The 16,914-nt window shown below is 37.7% G+C and overlaps 1 protein-coding gene across 4 annotated transcripts in view; it reads left to right on the forward strand.

Annotated features, from left to right (window-relative positions):
• LOC145685725 (uncharacterized) overlaps positions 1-16,914 on the forward strand; it is a 305,763-nt gene that overhangs the window by 190,308 nt on the left and 98,541 nt on the right. For all 4 annotated transcript variants that reach the window (XM_081758218.1, XM_081758220.1, XM_081758221.1 and 1 more), the window contains exon 4: positions 3,423-3,598. In XM_081758218.1, the coding sequence (XP_081614344.1) occupies positions 3,423-3,598 (176 nt within the window). The remainder of the gene's footprint in view (positions 1-3,422; positions 3,599-16,914) is intronic.

Here is a 16,914-nt window from a genome sequence, read left to right on the forward strand (position 1 = left end):
TTCTTTCTGATTAGGACTACCTACTATCACGTAAGATAAAAGAAGCAGGGCATTAATTACAAATTATATTAATGACTGCATTTTTCATATTTTTGAATCTTTTTTTAAAGAATTTTTTACGCAAGCTGTCACAATATTTTTATTCCATACCCACCAACATTGTTATATACCATATCCACCAACATTTGTTATATACCGCACTACCAGAATACCCGTTCATCGCATCAGTAGAATACGCTTCATTTTGGACATAAAGGTCTGAATTTAGATTTAAACGGCATCCGAAGTGTCACTGTTCGTCTCAGTGACCCCGAAAACTATGGATTCGACACTAATACCGGCCATTTTCGATCATTTTTAAGTATCTCCCCCTCCCCTAAGTTGTACTATCAAAATGAAAAGATAAAAACCATCCCAGACCCGAACCTCATCTATGTTGAAAATTTGATCGAGATCGGTCTGGTGGTTGAAGAGTTACTAAGTCACAAACATAGTCACTTTCATTTTTATATAAATACCGGTAGTTCTCATACTTTGCATTATGATGGGCAAATACAGTGTGAGTGGGTTTTCTCGGGCTTCTCCCATTTCCACCATTTCATTCGTTATCATCATCGTCTCCTTTAGCTTACCAGACATGACGTGCATGTAAAACTGAAAAAACTTCAATTGTTTCTTATGTATTATCTGTAAGTTATGCAACCCGAATGAAATTTTTGACAATAGCTTATATAAAACTCATATTCAATTACCCGTATGCATGTTTATTTATTTATTTATTTATTTGGTAATCCTATTCCAGAGTAGTTCGTTCCTGTTTTCATGGTTATTGTCTCGTTAACATTTTTTTTAAAAACCATCTTATTCTTCAAAGCTCTTCCTCAACTTTGCAATTGCTGATTTTTGATGTGTAAACATTTGATGTCAGATTCGTATTCAGCTACTTTTTAAAACTATATATACCACGTCTCAAAATAATTACATCATAGCTTTCTATTTTGTCCAGGTTTTCTGGTATTTCGGAGAGTGCCTAGGTCTGATCTTCAAATGGTCGCCATGCTTTCTACAGGCCCCATTCAAGTGAGATATTTCACATATGAGGTGTACTCGGTGTGACCTTTCCAACGATATATAACACATGCAGATCCCCGCGTATCACTTCAAATACTTCCCTTGTAAGTCACGTTTTTCTATACGAAAAGCTGATGACAGACACAATGTTATAGTATTATTATTCATTTATTTTTATAAGACTAAGACAATCAAATTTTTGCGTTACTTCGAAATTTCGAAAGTAATAGTTCATCTTATGCCCACAAGTATTAAATTCCAAAATTATTATCTTGTTGTTGAGTTTGTGAAAAATAAGAAAGTGAGGGAAGCTTTATGAGGAGCCTGAATTGTGGTGTATTTTGGATGGAAGTATAACAAAAAAAAAAAATCTTTGAGTTTTACGTCCCACGGTTATGCCGGTTAGGCTAAAGGAGACGGTGATGATGAGTGATGAATGAAATGGTGGAATGAAGAAAGTGGGAGGAAACGGGAGAACCCCGAGAAAACCCACGCACACGGTGTTTGTCCACCACAAAGTTCACTTGGCGGGGGCTGGGATCGAACCCGCGACCCCAAGCACCAGAGGTGAACGCTCTACCACTGAGCCACCGCGGCCCCTAGGAAGTATAACAGTGTTCGGTCTGCGACCAGTATATAGCACTGATGAGATGGGTCAGCAAGTATCTTGGATCACGCCCTTTTGTTCAGGTCATTCGGATTTGGATGTTGCTTCACAGATCCGATGACACAAGACAGCCCTGGTGTTGTTGACACCCAGCGAAACCTAGTCACCAAGATGGATTCGGTGACCCTGAGGCAGCCGAAGTATCAGCTCTACAACATTACTGCAGAATTTTATAGTAATTAATAATTATCACTACTCGAATGTTTGGCTGCTGCTATGACATTTCTTTACCAAATATACCATGTCATGAATGATTTAAACATTAAAATTTAACAAAACATTATTTCAACTCGATGATATATTTTGTATTCGAAACGATAAATTTTATAGGTTTCCTTGATTAAACTTTGACGATTCCAAATAAGAAGAACATACATGCTATCTTTTCTGTGATTCTAATGTATTTGAAAATATTTGAGAACAATATCCTAAGACAAATATTCAGACCCAACAGGGACGGGAATGGGGAATGGCGGAAACTTCATAACGAGGAACTGCACAATTTATACCTTTCACCAAATATTGTTAGGGTCGTCAAGTCTAGGAGGTTCAGGTCGGCAGGTCATGTAGCCACAATGGAAGAAAGTAGGAATGCTTTGAAAGATTTAACTGGAAGTCCAATCCGAAAACGTCCATTAGGAAGAAATAGGAGCAGATGGGAGGATGATATTAACATGGATCTCGCCAGGGGTAAAAGTGGATCTGAAATGGTAGAGGGACGGTAGGTAGCGGCATAACGTCATGCCGTCTCCCTGCTTATCTTTGCCCATTGTAATATTTTTAGGAACTGTGGGGACGACGTACATATTTTTTGGAGGTGAGGGGACGGCGTCCCCCTCGTTCCCCTGCACTTTTACCCCTGGATCTCGCAGAAATAGGAGTACAAAGTAGAAACTGGATCCAGTTGGCTAAGGATAGAAGTCAATGGGGAGCTTTGTGAACGCGGCATTGAATCTCCGTTTTCCATAGGCCGTAGAGTTTAGTTACTTGATTCTAGTTGGATTCTAATATTTATACGCTTGTTATATCTTGTAGTTATCTATCAGTGCAATGGTTTAACACAGAAGGACGCATACAAGCGAGAACGAAATAGATTTAGTGAGAATACAGAGAGAGAGAGAGAGAGAGAGAGAGAGAGAGAGAGAGAGAGAAATTGTGTTTGTTAGAATTATATTAGCAGCTCAGATATACTCCTCATGTGTATGGCGATGTGTCGTCTTCTCCAGGTCACGGGGTTTATGACTCATTCAATCACTGCTATACTAGGCAATGAAATCAATGGAGATGAATTTTTGGATTCATTTTTCTTCTCATTTTACAGTGATTAACAAAACTAAATAATTTATTTATATGTAATTTGTATGCCACTCATTCTAGCTTTGGAACTTTTTGTATAAAATAACAGACAAATTCTGACCAAAGCATATATTAACTAATAAATAATAGCGTTACAGTTTCGGCAAATTAACTTTGCCTTCATCAGACACCTTATCTGATGAAGGCAAAGTTAATTTGCCGAAACTGTAACGCTATTATTTATTAGTTAATATATGCTTTGGTCAGAATTTGTCTGTAATTTGTATGTACATCGTAACATATGTTTTTTTTTGTGAATGTTTGTACAACAGTTTTAATAGCTTGTAAGTTTTGATACAAACCTAATATACTTTTTCTTTCTTTTTAGGCCAAATGTTGATCAATTGGTTTGTATCCGCTTTTGATGAGGACCATTATCTTCGAGTATTATTAACGAACCAGGATCTGAGAATACTTGCAGCACAATTTTGTACGCACATGCTAGCTGCACAAGTGATCAGGCAGATTCCTGATAAGGATGTTCCATTGGAGGCTGTGTTCAGGGTAAGTTGTCCTCTATAAAATAATTATAAAGTATCATTTAAATATACTTAGAATTGTTAGTATAGCATCCAGATGAACGTCGTGTACAGATTACGAAGTAAACGTGTGAAATATGGCTAAAATCAGACATCTTCAAGTGCTACTGGAGCCATTTTTGGCAACCATGCAAAGCCAGACAATTTTGCAAAACATTTTCGAGGGCATTTTTTTTTTTCATTTTATAAGCAGTACCTACAAGTTTTCCGTCTCTGGCTTTAAACACTTGATTAAATAAAATTTTCAAAAATACGAGGTGCATTCAAATTATAACATTTCCTGTTTCTTTTCTCACTAACTAGTCACAGGAAAATTGTGAAAATCGTGTTACTTCTCGACATAATCTCCTTACAGCCGTACATATTTTTCCCAACATCGACACCATGATTCCATTGCTGCAGCGAACACTTCTGTAGGAGTCTGATTGGACCACTGAAAAATCGCTGATGCAATAGCGGCACGGCTAGTGAATGTGCGACTACGAAGAGTGTTTTTCATCGTTGGAAACAGCCGAAAGTTGCTAGGAGTCAGGTCAGGTGAGTAGGGAACACTTCGAAGTTACTGTCACGAAGAAACTGCTTCGTGACGTTCGCTCGATGCGCTGGTGCGTTGTCTTGGTGGAAGACCACATGTGCAGCCTTTTCTGGCCGTTTTTCATGGAATGCTGGAAGGAGCTGCTTCTTCAAAACATCTTCCTGTCATCGTAGTGTCTTTTGGAACGCAATGAGCAAGGATTGCTCGATCGCTGTCCCACATGGCCACTGTAATTTTTCATCACTGACACTTACTTGAAATCTGGTGGTGGTGAATGTGTGCTTGCATTGAACAGACTGGTGGTTAGTTTCAGGATTAAGAAACGGCATCCATGTCTCATCTATTGCCAAAATCGATTAAAAAGAAACTCTCATTCATGCCGTCATCACGCGTCAACATTGCCTGACAACATGCCACATGCGCAACCTTGTGATAGTCCATTACCATTCGTAGATATGCCAACTGAAGTAGTAAAGCATTCTGTAGCGTTCAGTATAACTGACCGGAGAGTAGTAAATATGAATGTACTTAAATTAAGTGGACTTGGGCTAAATAAAATCGCTGAATAGAAGTAAATAATTTTCTGTGTTAAAATTCAGTAATGATTGTCTAAACTTATTGCTGAGGTGTTTTTTTAAGATTTGAGTGAAATGAGACTGAGTCAAAGACTACTTGTAAATGAAACTGGCAACCTCGGGCAGGCTGGATCAAGACAACTTCTATCCTTTTTATTCTCCTGTTAACATAGTTATTTGGGATTTGTTTTTCGGGAATTAATCTTTACAAGGAAGAGGCTTTTGTAACTCTGAAGAGGAATTAGAAAGATAATGGTTTGAGATTCCAAAAACTCTGATGATCTTCTAGACTAGTGAGAGCAATATACCTTCTAGACTAGTGTTGTAATTATGACTTGAAGCTTCCCTGTTGGTATAAAATGAAAATAGACTCCCAAGTAAACCTTAAGTAACGAATAATGAATAATTTCTCCTGAAAGTTCCAATATGAAGCTGATAACACCACAGAGTAAATGAGAAAATAAAGACCTCAATATGTGTAGAAATGAGTCATGGGTTATATTTCTGATTTTTTGGAAATTTCAGGCATCTGATTAACTGGGAAAACCTTCGTCGTTAATTGATCCGAAAGTTCGTTTCTCAATATATATTTATTATGAGGATGAGAATATGTACTTTATCGAAAAGTTTCATCAGCAGAATGAAGCTGGATGATTACTCGAGAACATATTTAATATGAATATTGTTTGACAAATTTAATAATAATTAACAATAAAATTCTTCTAAAAATTACTTTTCCTTCAACTCCCTCCCACATAAGTCAGGACGAGGTGGCTCAGTGGTAGAGCGTTCACCTCTGGTGCATGGTGTCCTTGGCTCGATTTCAGCTCGCGCCAAGTGAACTTTGTAGTGGATAAACATCGCGTGTGGGGGTTTTCTTGGGGTTCTTCTGTTTCCTCCCATTTTCTTCATTCCGCCATTTCATTCATTTCTCATCATCACCTCTCCTTTAGTGTAGCCGGCATACCCGTGGGACGTAAAACTTAGATATCATTTCATTTTTCCCTCCCACGTACACTTCAGTACTTATTCTGGAATTTAACTTGGATTTGTCTTAATAAAAAGCTAATTCATCTTTTTCTTTTTTGGTATCCAAGTGCTGAGGATATTCCCTTTGCTTTGATGTACAAATACAGTTTCCCTTTTGATATAACAAGTATCGCCAAATTGTGTGTCATTCATAGAATTTGTTGTGCTAAAAAGAGGTCTGACACAAAAGATGCATTCTATTTTAACAAGATCCCTTGGGACGTTGTTAGTAAATTCATTACAACGAACTCTGTTGCTTTTGTTCAATTCTGCTGAGTAAGTTGATTCAATAGCTAGACACAATTTCTTTGTTTATTACAAGACGACCTGGAAGAAACACTGGTTTTCAGGAAACAAATAGATTTAAAAAAATAAATATCAGTGCTGCTATTTCAAAGCTTGGGGGGTACACTAAAGTTAACCTCTGATGTAAATGGTGCGTAATTCGAGCAGTGCCATGTGAATATGTAGTGCCAAAAAGAACGAAGTTCTTCATTTAAGTAATGGACAAAAGACTGACCATTTCGCTGTAAGATAGTAGTAGAACTGAGTTAAAAAAAAAACTTTGAATTTACGTAAATTAGAAATATCACATGGAAACCGTATCAAACAAAGCTTATTTTTGCTACATTATTCTCTTTGTAAGCGTTGAAAATGAAATGAAATCTTCCAGTTTAACGTCCCACTTTTATGCCTGTTAAACCTTTGACTACCATTTTTTTTTTTAAATGTAAACATTCTTTTATATATACGACTCCTTTTTAATGTGGGATATTCCCAGGCCGGTAGCCAGCCCAAAAATGTAGGGAAAGGGGCGATCCAACCATATTATAGTCCATCACCATATTATAGTTCATTTGCAAGCCTACCCTGAAAATTTTAGGGGGCAGAAAAATTTAGGGGGCGGCCCCCTTAGACTCCCCTGGATAGGGGCCTGGATATTCCTGACACCTGTACACAGTTTTGGAAATTAAACACAATCTCCTGGTCACATTTGACCCGATGGGAGAACTTTTTTTTTCTTAGAATTTTCTAAAAACAAATTCCCAACGATGTTTAAATTAAATTCGCATAGGACACATATATCCCGTTGGTAGTCAAAAGGGTTAATCTAAGGGACACAATAATCAAGGGAAGTGAATGGTGATGGATGAACTGATAGAATGAGAATGTGGTAGGAAACAGGAGTATCCAAAAAAGAACTCACGGATACAATGTTCCCCACCATAAACTCTTTATATCTGTGTGTTAAAAGTTCTTCGTGCTGGGATGAAAAAAATTCACTCATTCCGACCTTAGTCTTTTTTGGAATTTATTATTATGATGTAATCGAACTTGATCTAAAAATAAATAAATAAATAAAAATGTCAGATCTACAACATAAACTTCAAAAAACGTAAGAATTATACGTACATGTTATATAGAAATTAAAATATAGGTAATATTTAGCTTTTCGTAAAAAAAAAAAAAAAAAAAAAAAAAAAAAAAAAAAAAAAAGTTAAAATCACGACTGTTGCATATAATTTTGTTTCAAGTTCTGCGTAACAAGTAGATATCGGTATAGTGACAAGATTCATTCTAGCTGTGGTAGAGCTGAGTGATGTGCAGCACGAGGCTGGCGAACAACAAGGTATGCAAATCTCCAGCTCGAATTGTGTCTAAGCAGGGCACGGGTGTTTGTCTTCAATTCCACTACCCATTTTAAAACATTAGCCTTTCATTTCAAAAGTGAACTCTTTTAGAGCATTTCGCTCTTCGTCCAGTTCTTTGACATGTTTGCTGAGAATGACACGTTTCATTTAAAAGAAGTTGATACACTTAAATTGAACGAAACAGCTTTCCCCTTAAAGAATTGACTTTGTATTCACAGTTTGCTTTATTTAAGATTTTTCAAAATAATGGGAAAAGCAAAGGAAAATGTCAAGGCATGGTCTTCATTTATTCGCATACTACGAAATAAAGCGGTCATCATCCTGAAGACGTTACTTACCGCTGCGTGATTTAACAGTTCGGCAGTTATAACAATCATTCAATGCATAGTCAAACTACACAGTGAGAAGCAAAGGATCCATTTCAACCACACATGGTAATATCAGTGGGTACCGTTATCATCATATGGTAGAACTTGAGAGGAAAATAAGATTGTACTAGTCGGCAGGAAGCGTAGCAGAGACCTAGTGTTTGTTTCAGGTTCCTTCTGAAATGTCGTTGCTTTGGAATCTACGATTAACATCTATGTATTGTCTGAAAATGTTCTACTGAGGCAGGTTCAAAAGTCATTTATCTAACTTACACTTATGTCCAAAATTATTGTCGCATGTCTATAAATATGTGGTTGTAGGAATATAATTTGGTAACGAATTCGCCAGGTATTTCTTATAATGTTAGATGTGTATAATCGGTAAACACATGTATATGGCAAATTTCATGTCAAAAGAGCAGTAAATAAGAACAATAAAACGAAAATAAGACTTTCTTGTCCATTTAGCAACATTTTGTTTTATTCACTCTAATTTTCGTATTTATAATTCTTTTCCTATGAAATTTACCAGAAATATACATTTCCCGATTACACACATAGTATCAGTATCACAAGTACCCTGCAAAATCATTATCGAATTATATTCTTACAAGAAGACAGTTATAGATATGCGACAATCATTTTGGACATGAGTGTACATGGTGACGCCAGTAAACTAAGTAGACCACGGATAGCCTGGGTAGTTCTTTTTTCTTCTGGTTCAAAAAAATACATGGATCACTGGGAATGATGGTGCTCAAGTAAAGGATTAGGGTTAGAAATAAGATGTACTATATGTAAAAACTGAATAACTTCGTTACCAAGATGTTCACGTGCGTATTTCAATAATCCTTCGTTGGAATGTACTGTAGTTTTTCATGATAACAAGAATACAGATTCTTTACGAATATGACAGCCTCAAAATATAGAGGTCCACATTTTGACAACGTTTATTATTAGCAATGTAAAGCTACCATGTGTTTAAATAAATGCCAAAATAAAGTACCAAAATTCCTGTCCCCAAGTTTTCACACCGAATGACCTGAAACAAGCAGATGCACTATTGCCATTATTATTCAACTTTGTTCTGGAGTACGCTATAAGGAAATTCAAAAACAGGAATCAAAGGCTGGTGCTGAATGATAGTCACTAGGTTATGGCGTATGCTGATGATGTAAATATAATAGGGGATGATATGAGAACAATAGAAAGAAATGCAGAGCTCTTATTAAACGCTTGCAGGGACATGGATTTGGAAGTACATGAAGAAAAAACTAAATACGTGGAAGTTCGTCGGGATCATAATACTGCAAATTATGGACGCGTCAAAATATCAAATAATATCAAATAATAAGATGCCGAAAAATTCTACTTCTAGTGATAGCAGTATCTGAAATATGCATTACATCATAATATTAGTGCCTCATGTGGAAGGAAGAGGGGATTCGATTGATTTGCTAAATTAAGCGAGGGTCTCACTTAGATTAATGACAATAATGTTTAAGGTTTTTATATAATTGTTCCAATATCTAGTTTGTCATCCTTCCTTAAAAAAAATCACAAGGATAGTATATATCGTACGCGATCGATAAAACTGATGTGATCTTGACCAAATGTGGCATAGTAATAGATCTTGACGAGCATAGTATACATGTGAAATGCTATGATGTACAGGCCTTTGGTTCCCGAATTTTGGAGCGTTAAAATTGGGGTTTAGACAGTCAAAATTTTCGAATAAATAAAAAAAAAGTACCGTACTAGGTGATCATTGAAACTCATCCAATCTTTACCAAACTTCGTATGATGATAAGCCTTGACGAGTTTAGCAACCATTTGAAATGTTAGATTGTACAGGCCTCTCATTCCCGAATTATGTATGGTATTAGTATTTAGTCAAAGATTTGGGGAAAAGAAGATTATTCTTTGCCTCTAGAACAAAAATACAGTTAACAAATTTGTTACTAAACGGTAGTTTGATCCATAGAAAAGTAAATGAAGAAACTGTTGTAAATGCAATGTGTACTTACAATAAAAAAATGTTATAAAAAGAAAAATTGATGAAGAATGAATATGAGACGCGTCAAAAAAAATGGGAGCGATAATGGCTTACGCGGGGTTGGCAACAGTGATGAAGTCAAGCATGCGCAGAAGCATCTTTTACTATTCTATGTTAGCAACAAAGATAGAATCATGTGAGTGGAGTTGCGTATGTCCATGTAGCAGTAATGTGAAATGGCTACCGTAATAGAAAATCCTACCACATGTGAAGTCAAATCTGTCATACGATTTCTGAACGCCAAACAGGATGGAGCTGACATCCATCGGGAACTGTGTATCATTTACGGACCGACAGTAATGAGTAGAGGAAAGGTCAGTCAATGCCGCAGAGAGTTTCGGAAAGGGCGATCAAATGGTCATGACAACGAGCGTAGCGAAAGACCTAGTGTTCAGATGGAGTTCAGATGGACGATCTTGTGGAATCGCGTTAACGGGGAAAGTGTGATCCTATCGCCGGTTCACAATAACTAAACTCGCCAAAGAGTTTCCATAAGTGTCTGCGAGAACAGTGCATCGAATTATCACTGACAAGCTGGGTTATCACAAACTCCGTGCGAAGTGAGTGCCAAAACTGCTGACAGACGCTCACAAAGAGCAAAGAATGATAGTTATAAGTGATTTGTTTGAGGGTGTGGGATTGACCTCTTTTCTCACATAGTGACGGAGAGCGAAACCTGGATATCGTACGCCACTCGGGAGTCGAAGGAGCAGTCAATGCAATAACGACATTCTGGTTCTCCTAAAGCGAAGAAATTCAAACAAATACATCAGTTCACAAAATCATGGCAACCGTGCTTTGGGACCAAAAGAGTGTGATTCTTGTGGCAATCTCGAAACCAGAATGAACATTTATAGCACATGTGTATTGCTAAACACTGAATAATCTGCTACGTGGCATCCAAGCTCGGCGGAGAGGAATACTACACTGAAGTTCTTATCTATGACAACGCTCGCGCATACATAGCTGCTCGTACTATTGAGACAATTCAAGGATTTCAATAGCAACTATTGTCATCCCCTTTACAACCCCGACCTTGTCCAGATTGATTTTTTTCCTTTTCTTCACCTAAAAAAGTAGCTTGCATCGAAGCATTTCAACGACAATGACGTGCCCAATACATCAGTTCTGGACTGGCAGCACTCGTAGTCATCATATTTTTACACAGAGGATATACGGAAGCTTGTGGCACGCCACCAGAAATGTCTGGAGGTTTATGGTGATAACGTCGAAAAATAGCCAAGGCATTTACTTGTGTATCAATCACAATACATTTCTTCTTCTGTCATTTTCTTGTTTATATATACAAGGTATGATCAAAAAATATGGTAATTTCATTTTTTTTTTAAAGCAGCAACTGCTGACGCTACAACCATTTGATGCAATTTGTCCGATCACCTGATCCGTTGAGACAGGCAGCGTCAAGTTGGAACACGTTCTGACTTGTCAGTCAGCGTCCAGAGCCACTAGAGTGAGGTTGTGTTTACCGTGTCTGTCGCGCACCATGGATTTCGAACAATGCTTGAACATTCAGTTCTGTTTCAAGTTGCAAAAAAGTGCCAAAGAAATTCATGAAATGTTGAAATTGGTGTATGACGAGAATGCTGTAACTTGAAGACTGTTTATAAGTAGTATGAACGATTTAAAAGCGGAAATGAGTCAGTAAAAGACGAGCAACGTTCGGGACGTTCTTTAACCTCAAAAAACAGAAGAAAACGTTCAAAAGGTGGCAAAAATTGTTCGTTCAAACAGCTCACAGCTAACTATTCAAAAGCTTTCCTAAGAATTAAACATCTCACATGGGTCCGTGCAAAGCATTTTAACCATCGATTTGGGAAAGAGAAGAGTTAGTGCGAAAATCGTTCCCCGACTTTTGATTGACGAACAGAAGTTTTTGGCCAAAAAAATATTTCTGTCTGTCCACACCCACCGTACTCTTCAGATATAGCACCATGAGACTTCTGACTCTTCCTCAAAACCATGCTTAAAGGAAAATGTTTTGACACCAGTCCTAACATTGAGAGGGCCACGACAGAGCAGCTGAACGCCCTTCCAAAAGAAGTCTTCCAGAAATGCTTCCAGGCATGGATTATCCATTGGAATAAGTGCATTGCTAGCCAAGGACAGTATTTTGAAGGAGATTAAATCAAATTCCATGTAACCTTATTACTTTGTTTCTAGTAAAATTATTCACCGTATTTTTGATCATACTTCGTATATTACATGCGCCTCGTATTTCTTCCAATCTGAAAACTTTCAAATTATTATCAGAACAGTTTTAACAATAGCACATCCTCTATCACATCCTCTACCACATCCTCTTGTTTTATGCTTTAAGTCCACTTGTCTTTTTCGTTATTTTGAAATTTCATTATTCAAATTAATAAAAGCTAATCCAGGGTGATGTCTTTTCATCAGTGATTCTTTGTTTTCTCTAATAGAAAATGTCGAAATCACATGTTAGAAAATTGTTTATATTCGTTCGTGGTGGGAAACTCGGCAGCTGCAGGTGGTATTGCATGTTATGATTCAGAGAAATTTTCAGTTTCGTGTGAGCGGAACAAATCGATTCGGAACAAATTGTGTTGTTGGTAGTTGCGAATTCATTGCTACAACAAATCACAAATTTAATACTATTCAACGATAAAAGGGAAATAAATCAAGTTTTGTAACTGATATTGCAAGACGCGTGCTACGAAGAAACAGACTATTTACCTATTTTTCTAGTTTCTGGAAATTAATAAAGCTTAATTTTACAGTATTTAATCTAAATACTGTATGTAAAGAGAAAAATACAGACTTCAAAATAGTCAAAATGTGTCTTCAGGATTGAACTTTTATAGAGTGAATTCAAAAGTTGATTTATGTTACATTTATAGATTTATTAAATTATGAGTACATTTGCCATGTCTACCATTCAGCTAATATATATAACACATACAAAATGATGCGTGAATTATGCTAATGAGAATCATGTCAGTCCCCATTATACGAGGGGGGGCGCGGTGGCTCAGTGGTAGAGCGTTCACCTCCGGTGCTTGGGGTCCCTGGTTCGATCCCAGCTCGCGCCGTGTGGACTTTGTGGTGGACAAACACCGTGCTCGTGGGTTTTCTCGGGATTCTCCCGTTTCCTCCCACTTTCTTCATTCCATCATTTCACTCATTTCTCATTATCACCGTGTCCTTTAGACTGACCGGCATAACCGTGGGACGTTAAACTTAAAGATTTCATTTTTTTCCCATTATACGAGGAAACATCTTGTCAATGTACAGGGTGTTACAAAAATCTGTCATATTTTGAGAACAGATTCCTTACATCAAAATAAGTTCATAGGGGCATGTGCTCAAAAGTGGATAGTTTCGGAGTTATAGGGTGCCGAAAACGTGAAACAAGCGTGGTTTAAAAGTTCATATAGGTCCAATGCTATGGAACCTGTCGTTGTCGGGTCAAGACATCATTGAGGAACTGGTATGTGAGCTATCCAGATATCCATACTTGCACAATTTTTTTTTTTTTAAAAAAAAAAAAAGAGATGTAAGTGGAGAGTGATTAAGTACTTCCAACAGCCTCCCTAAAAATGATTGTGCAAGTTCTGAAAGATGGATAATTCACATACTATACATTGTTCAGCGTAAGCTCTAAACTCCGATAAACATCTTTCCGCTTGTCACAAATACGATTGGCTAGTGACGTATCACTCCCCCTCCCCACGGGGAGGAGCAAATTATACACGTGCATTTTAACAATACTGTCTCGTGTTGTCCAGATACTTACAGCAGCAGCAGAAAAGAAAGAAAAAAACTCGAAAGTTTTTTTTCTTTTTTTCTTTTTCTTTTTCTTTTTTTTTAAGTATTTGAATTTTGCTGGCAAACAATTGTTGCTTAGTGAGTAAAGGTTTGCCTTTTTGGTGTTTCACCACAACACTCGCGGAATCGGGATTCAAGCCAATCATCTTTCAGACTTTAAAAGCAGAACACGCGTCCACAGTTGAGTTGGCGCCATAATTACTGCGCATGCTAAGTGTTTATTTCTATTGTTTCATTAACCACACTTGATTGCAGTATTATTAGATAATCCTTATTATATTTTTGCCATAGAAGCTTCATAGTGAACGTGATAATCAAATCATATGAACTATTTCGCGGAGGAGTACAAGCGTCGGTAGGACAACAGCAAATCAACGAGATTTAGTTTCACGTGGCTTTGTTTATCGCAGTTTAGAGCTTATGCCGAACAATGTATAGTTCCTCAGCGATGTCTTGATCCGACTACGATCGGTCCTATAGTAGTGTAACTATGGACCTTTCAAGTTCATTTTTTCACGTTTTCGGCACCCTGTAACTACGAAACTGTACTTCCGACCATAGGTCCATATGATTTTTAAAAATTATTTTGATGTGAGGAATCTATTCCTAAAATATTGTGAAAAAATTTTTGTAACACCCTGTACATGTAGGATGTAAATAGTAGACACGTTTTATCTTGGACAAAATACTGTTGACATTTCCAAAATACAGAAACAAAGGATGGAATTCCATTTAAATAAGGTAATAAACTGAAGTAAAATTTCAGTATAAGAATGCAGGATTATGATTTGTTAAAGCAAACGAACAGCAAGAGAAGATGAATGAAAATGCAAGAATTGATAGAAAGTTTGAGGCAACAGGAGCTATAATAGTTCGCGTGGTTGATAAGAGAACCCGCAATCCACCCCATCAGAGATGAGGGATCGCACGGGATTATTGCGACTGAACATTACCATATATGTTAAACAGTAAAATAAAACTCTCGTGATAATAGTTAATATTCCTGCTTTGCTAGATCTCGGCGTAAGCATACAGGAGCATATCATTTCGCTCCAGAATGTATCTATATACGGGGGTTGGACAAAAAATCTAAAACGTTTGCAAAAGTGTAAAAGTCATACCTAGTATGGTGTGGGGCCTCCTTTTGCTTCCAAAACAGCTTGGATCCGACGCGGAATGGACGTATACAGCTCCTGAATCGTGGTGTGTGGAATTTTGTACCATTGTTCCTCCAAAACATGCTCCAGTTTCTTAAGGGATGCTGGGAGGGTAAGGAGACCGAACACGCCTTTCTAACTCAGACCACAATGGCTCAATGATGTTAAGATCTGGTGATTGTGGGACCCAGGGGAGGTGTGATACCTCCTGGTCATGCTCTTCAAACCATGATTTCACCGTTTTTGCAGCGTGACAGGGTGCCAAATCATCTTGGTAGATGCCATCACCATCAGGGTAGAACCTGGTTTCCCAAAATGGCCTCATACGCATTCATCATTCCATGCAGGGCTATGATGGAACCTGCAGAAAACCACGATATCACTCCCCGTACTGTAACAGAACCACCCCCATGCTTTACAGTTGGGAACAGACCCTGCGACGGTGTTCTCCATACGTAAACACGACCGGTTCTTGGAAACAAGGTGAAGGTCGAATTATCGGACCACATTATGTGTTTCCACTGCTCATGAGTCCACGCCTTATGGTTCTTGCACCACTGGATACGCCTCTTCGCATTTACTGCTGTGACCAGGGGTTTAGCGATAGCGGCCCTGCCATGAATTTTCATTTTATGAAGTTCCCGCCGCACTGTTTTCGATGAAACCGGGTTCTGTAGGCCGGAATTAAGTTCAGACGTAATTTTCATTGCAGTGGTTTTCTTTTTAGCTGTTACAATCCGTTTTAATGCCCTCCAGTCCCTATCTGACAGGATTGTCTTTCGACCACTATTGTGCTTTGCAGATGTCGTTTGCCCATGAATTGTGTATGCCCTCGTGACATTGGGCACAGTGCCTTTCGATACCCCCACAATGTTCGCCACTATTGCCACTGAAACTCCAACCAGACGGCCACCAACGATTATGCTCTTTGGAAGTCTGTCAGGTCGCTCATTTTACCGCACCACTTTCACACCACGACACTCATAGGTGAACTGGTTATTGCTGACGGAAGAGGAAGGTCCACATGATACATTGAAAACAACAACCGATCGGCAACCGCAACAGGTGTTGTACAGTGGGGGGCCAAACTTACGTGTCCTGTATGAAGTGTTTTTAGATTTTTTGTCCCTTATATATATATATATATATATATATATATATATATATATATATATATATATATATATATATATATATATATATTATAGTGTTTAAAAACAACACCGACAATGTGTGGGAGGTGATTGGTAACACCAAGGTAAGACAAAAAAAGTATAGACCAACCTGGGTGCACAAATGCTTCCTTTCGGAGATATAGGCTGCCGAAAACATGAAAAAATGAACTTTTAAGGTCCATAGCTCTAAAACTATGGGACCTACCGTAGTCGGGTCAAGACTTCACTCTGTCCAAAAGTACATGTTTCAGAATCTTAAGGTATTCATGCAACAATTTTTATAGAGGGAGTTTGGCTATGGGCATATAATTTAAAGTAATCACCAACTACCTTTATAAAAATGATTGCGGAAGCACTTTCATTCTGAAGGAAGGAAGGATTCTGAAACATGGGTATTTGAATAGAGCACATAGTAGTTCCTAAATAAAGTCCTGATTCCACGACGGTAGGTCCGATAGTGTTGAGCTATGAACCTTTAAAGTTCATTTTTCCGTGTTTTCGACAGCTTATAACTCCGAAAGGAAGCGCTTGTGCACCCAGGTTTGTCTATACTTTTTGTTTTCGTCTTATCTTGGTATTGGAAATCACTCCCATGTTGTTATAAAACATCATATTATATATATATATATATATATATATATATATATATGTGTGTGTGTGTGTGTGTGTGTGTTTGTTTGTTTGTTTGTTTGTTTGTTTGTGTTACTTTATTTTCCGGTTACTACTGGCCGGATCTGAACTAGTAGCCCATCATCTAAGGAATAAAGCTCACTATATTTGATATCCAAGCTTGACCAGGGATAACCTCGGCTCGGTTCAACTTGTATGTGATACTTTATTTTTCAGTAACTATTGGCCGGCTGTGAACCAAATTTGGTGGGCAAGTAGACCATTGTTTAGAGAATAAAGATCGCTGTATTTGGTGGT

This window comes from Thermobia domestica, chromosome 5, assembly GCF_964235325.1.
Source record: "Thermobia domestica chromosome 5, izTheDome1.hap1.1, whole genome shotgun sequence".
Taxonomy (NCBI): domain Eukaryota; kingdom Metazoa; phylum Arthropoda; class Insecta; order Zygentoma; family Lepismatidae; genus Thermobia; species Thermobia domestica.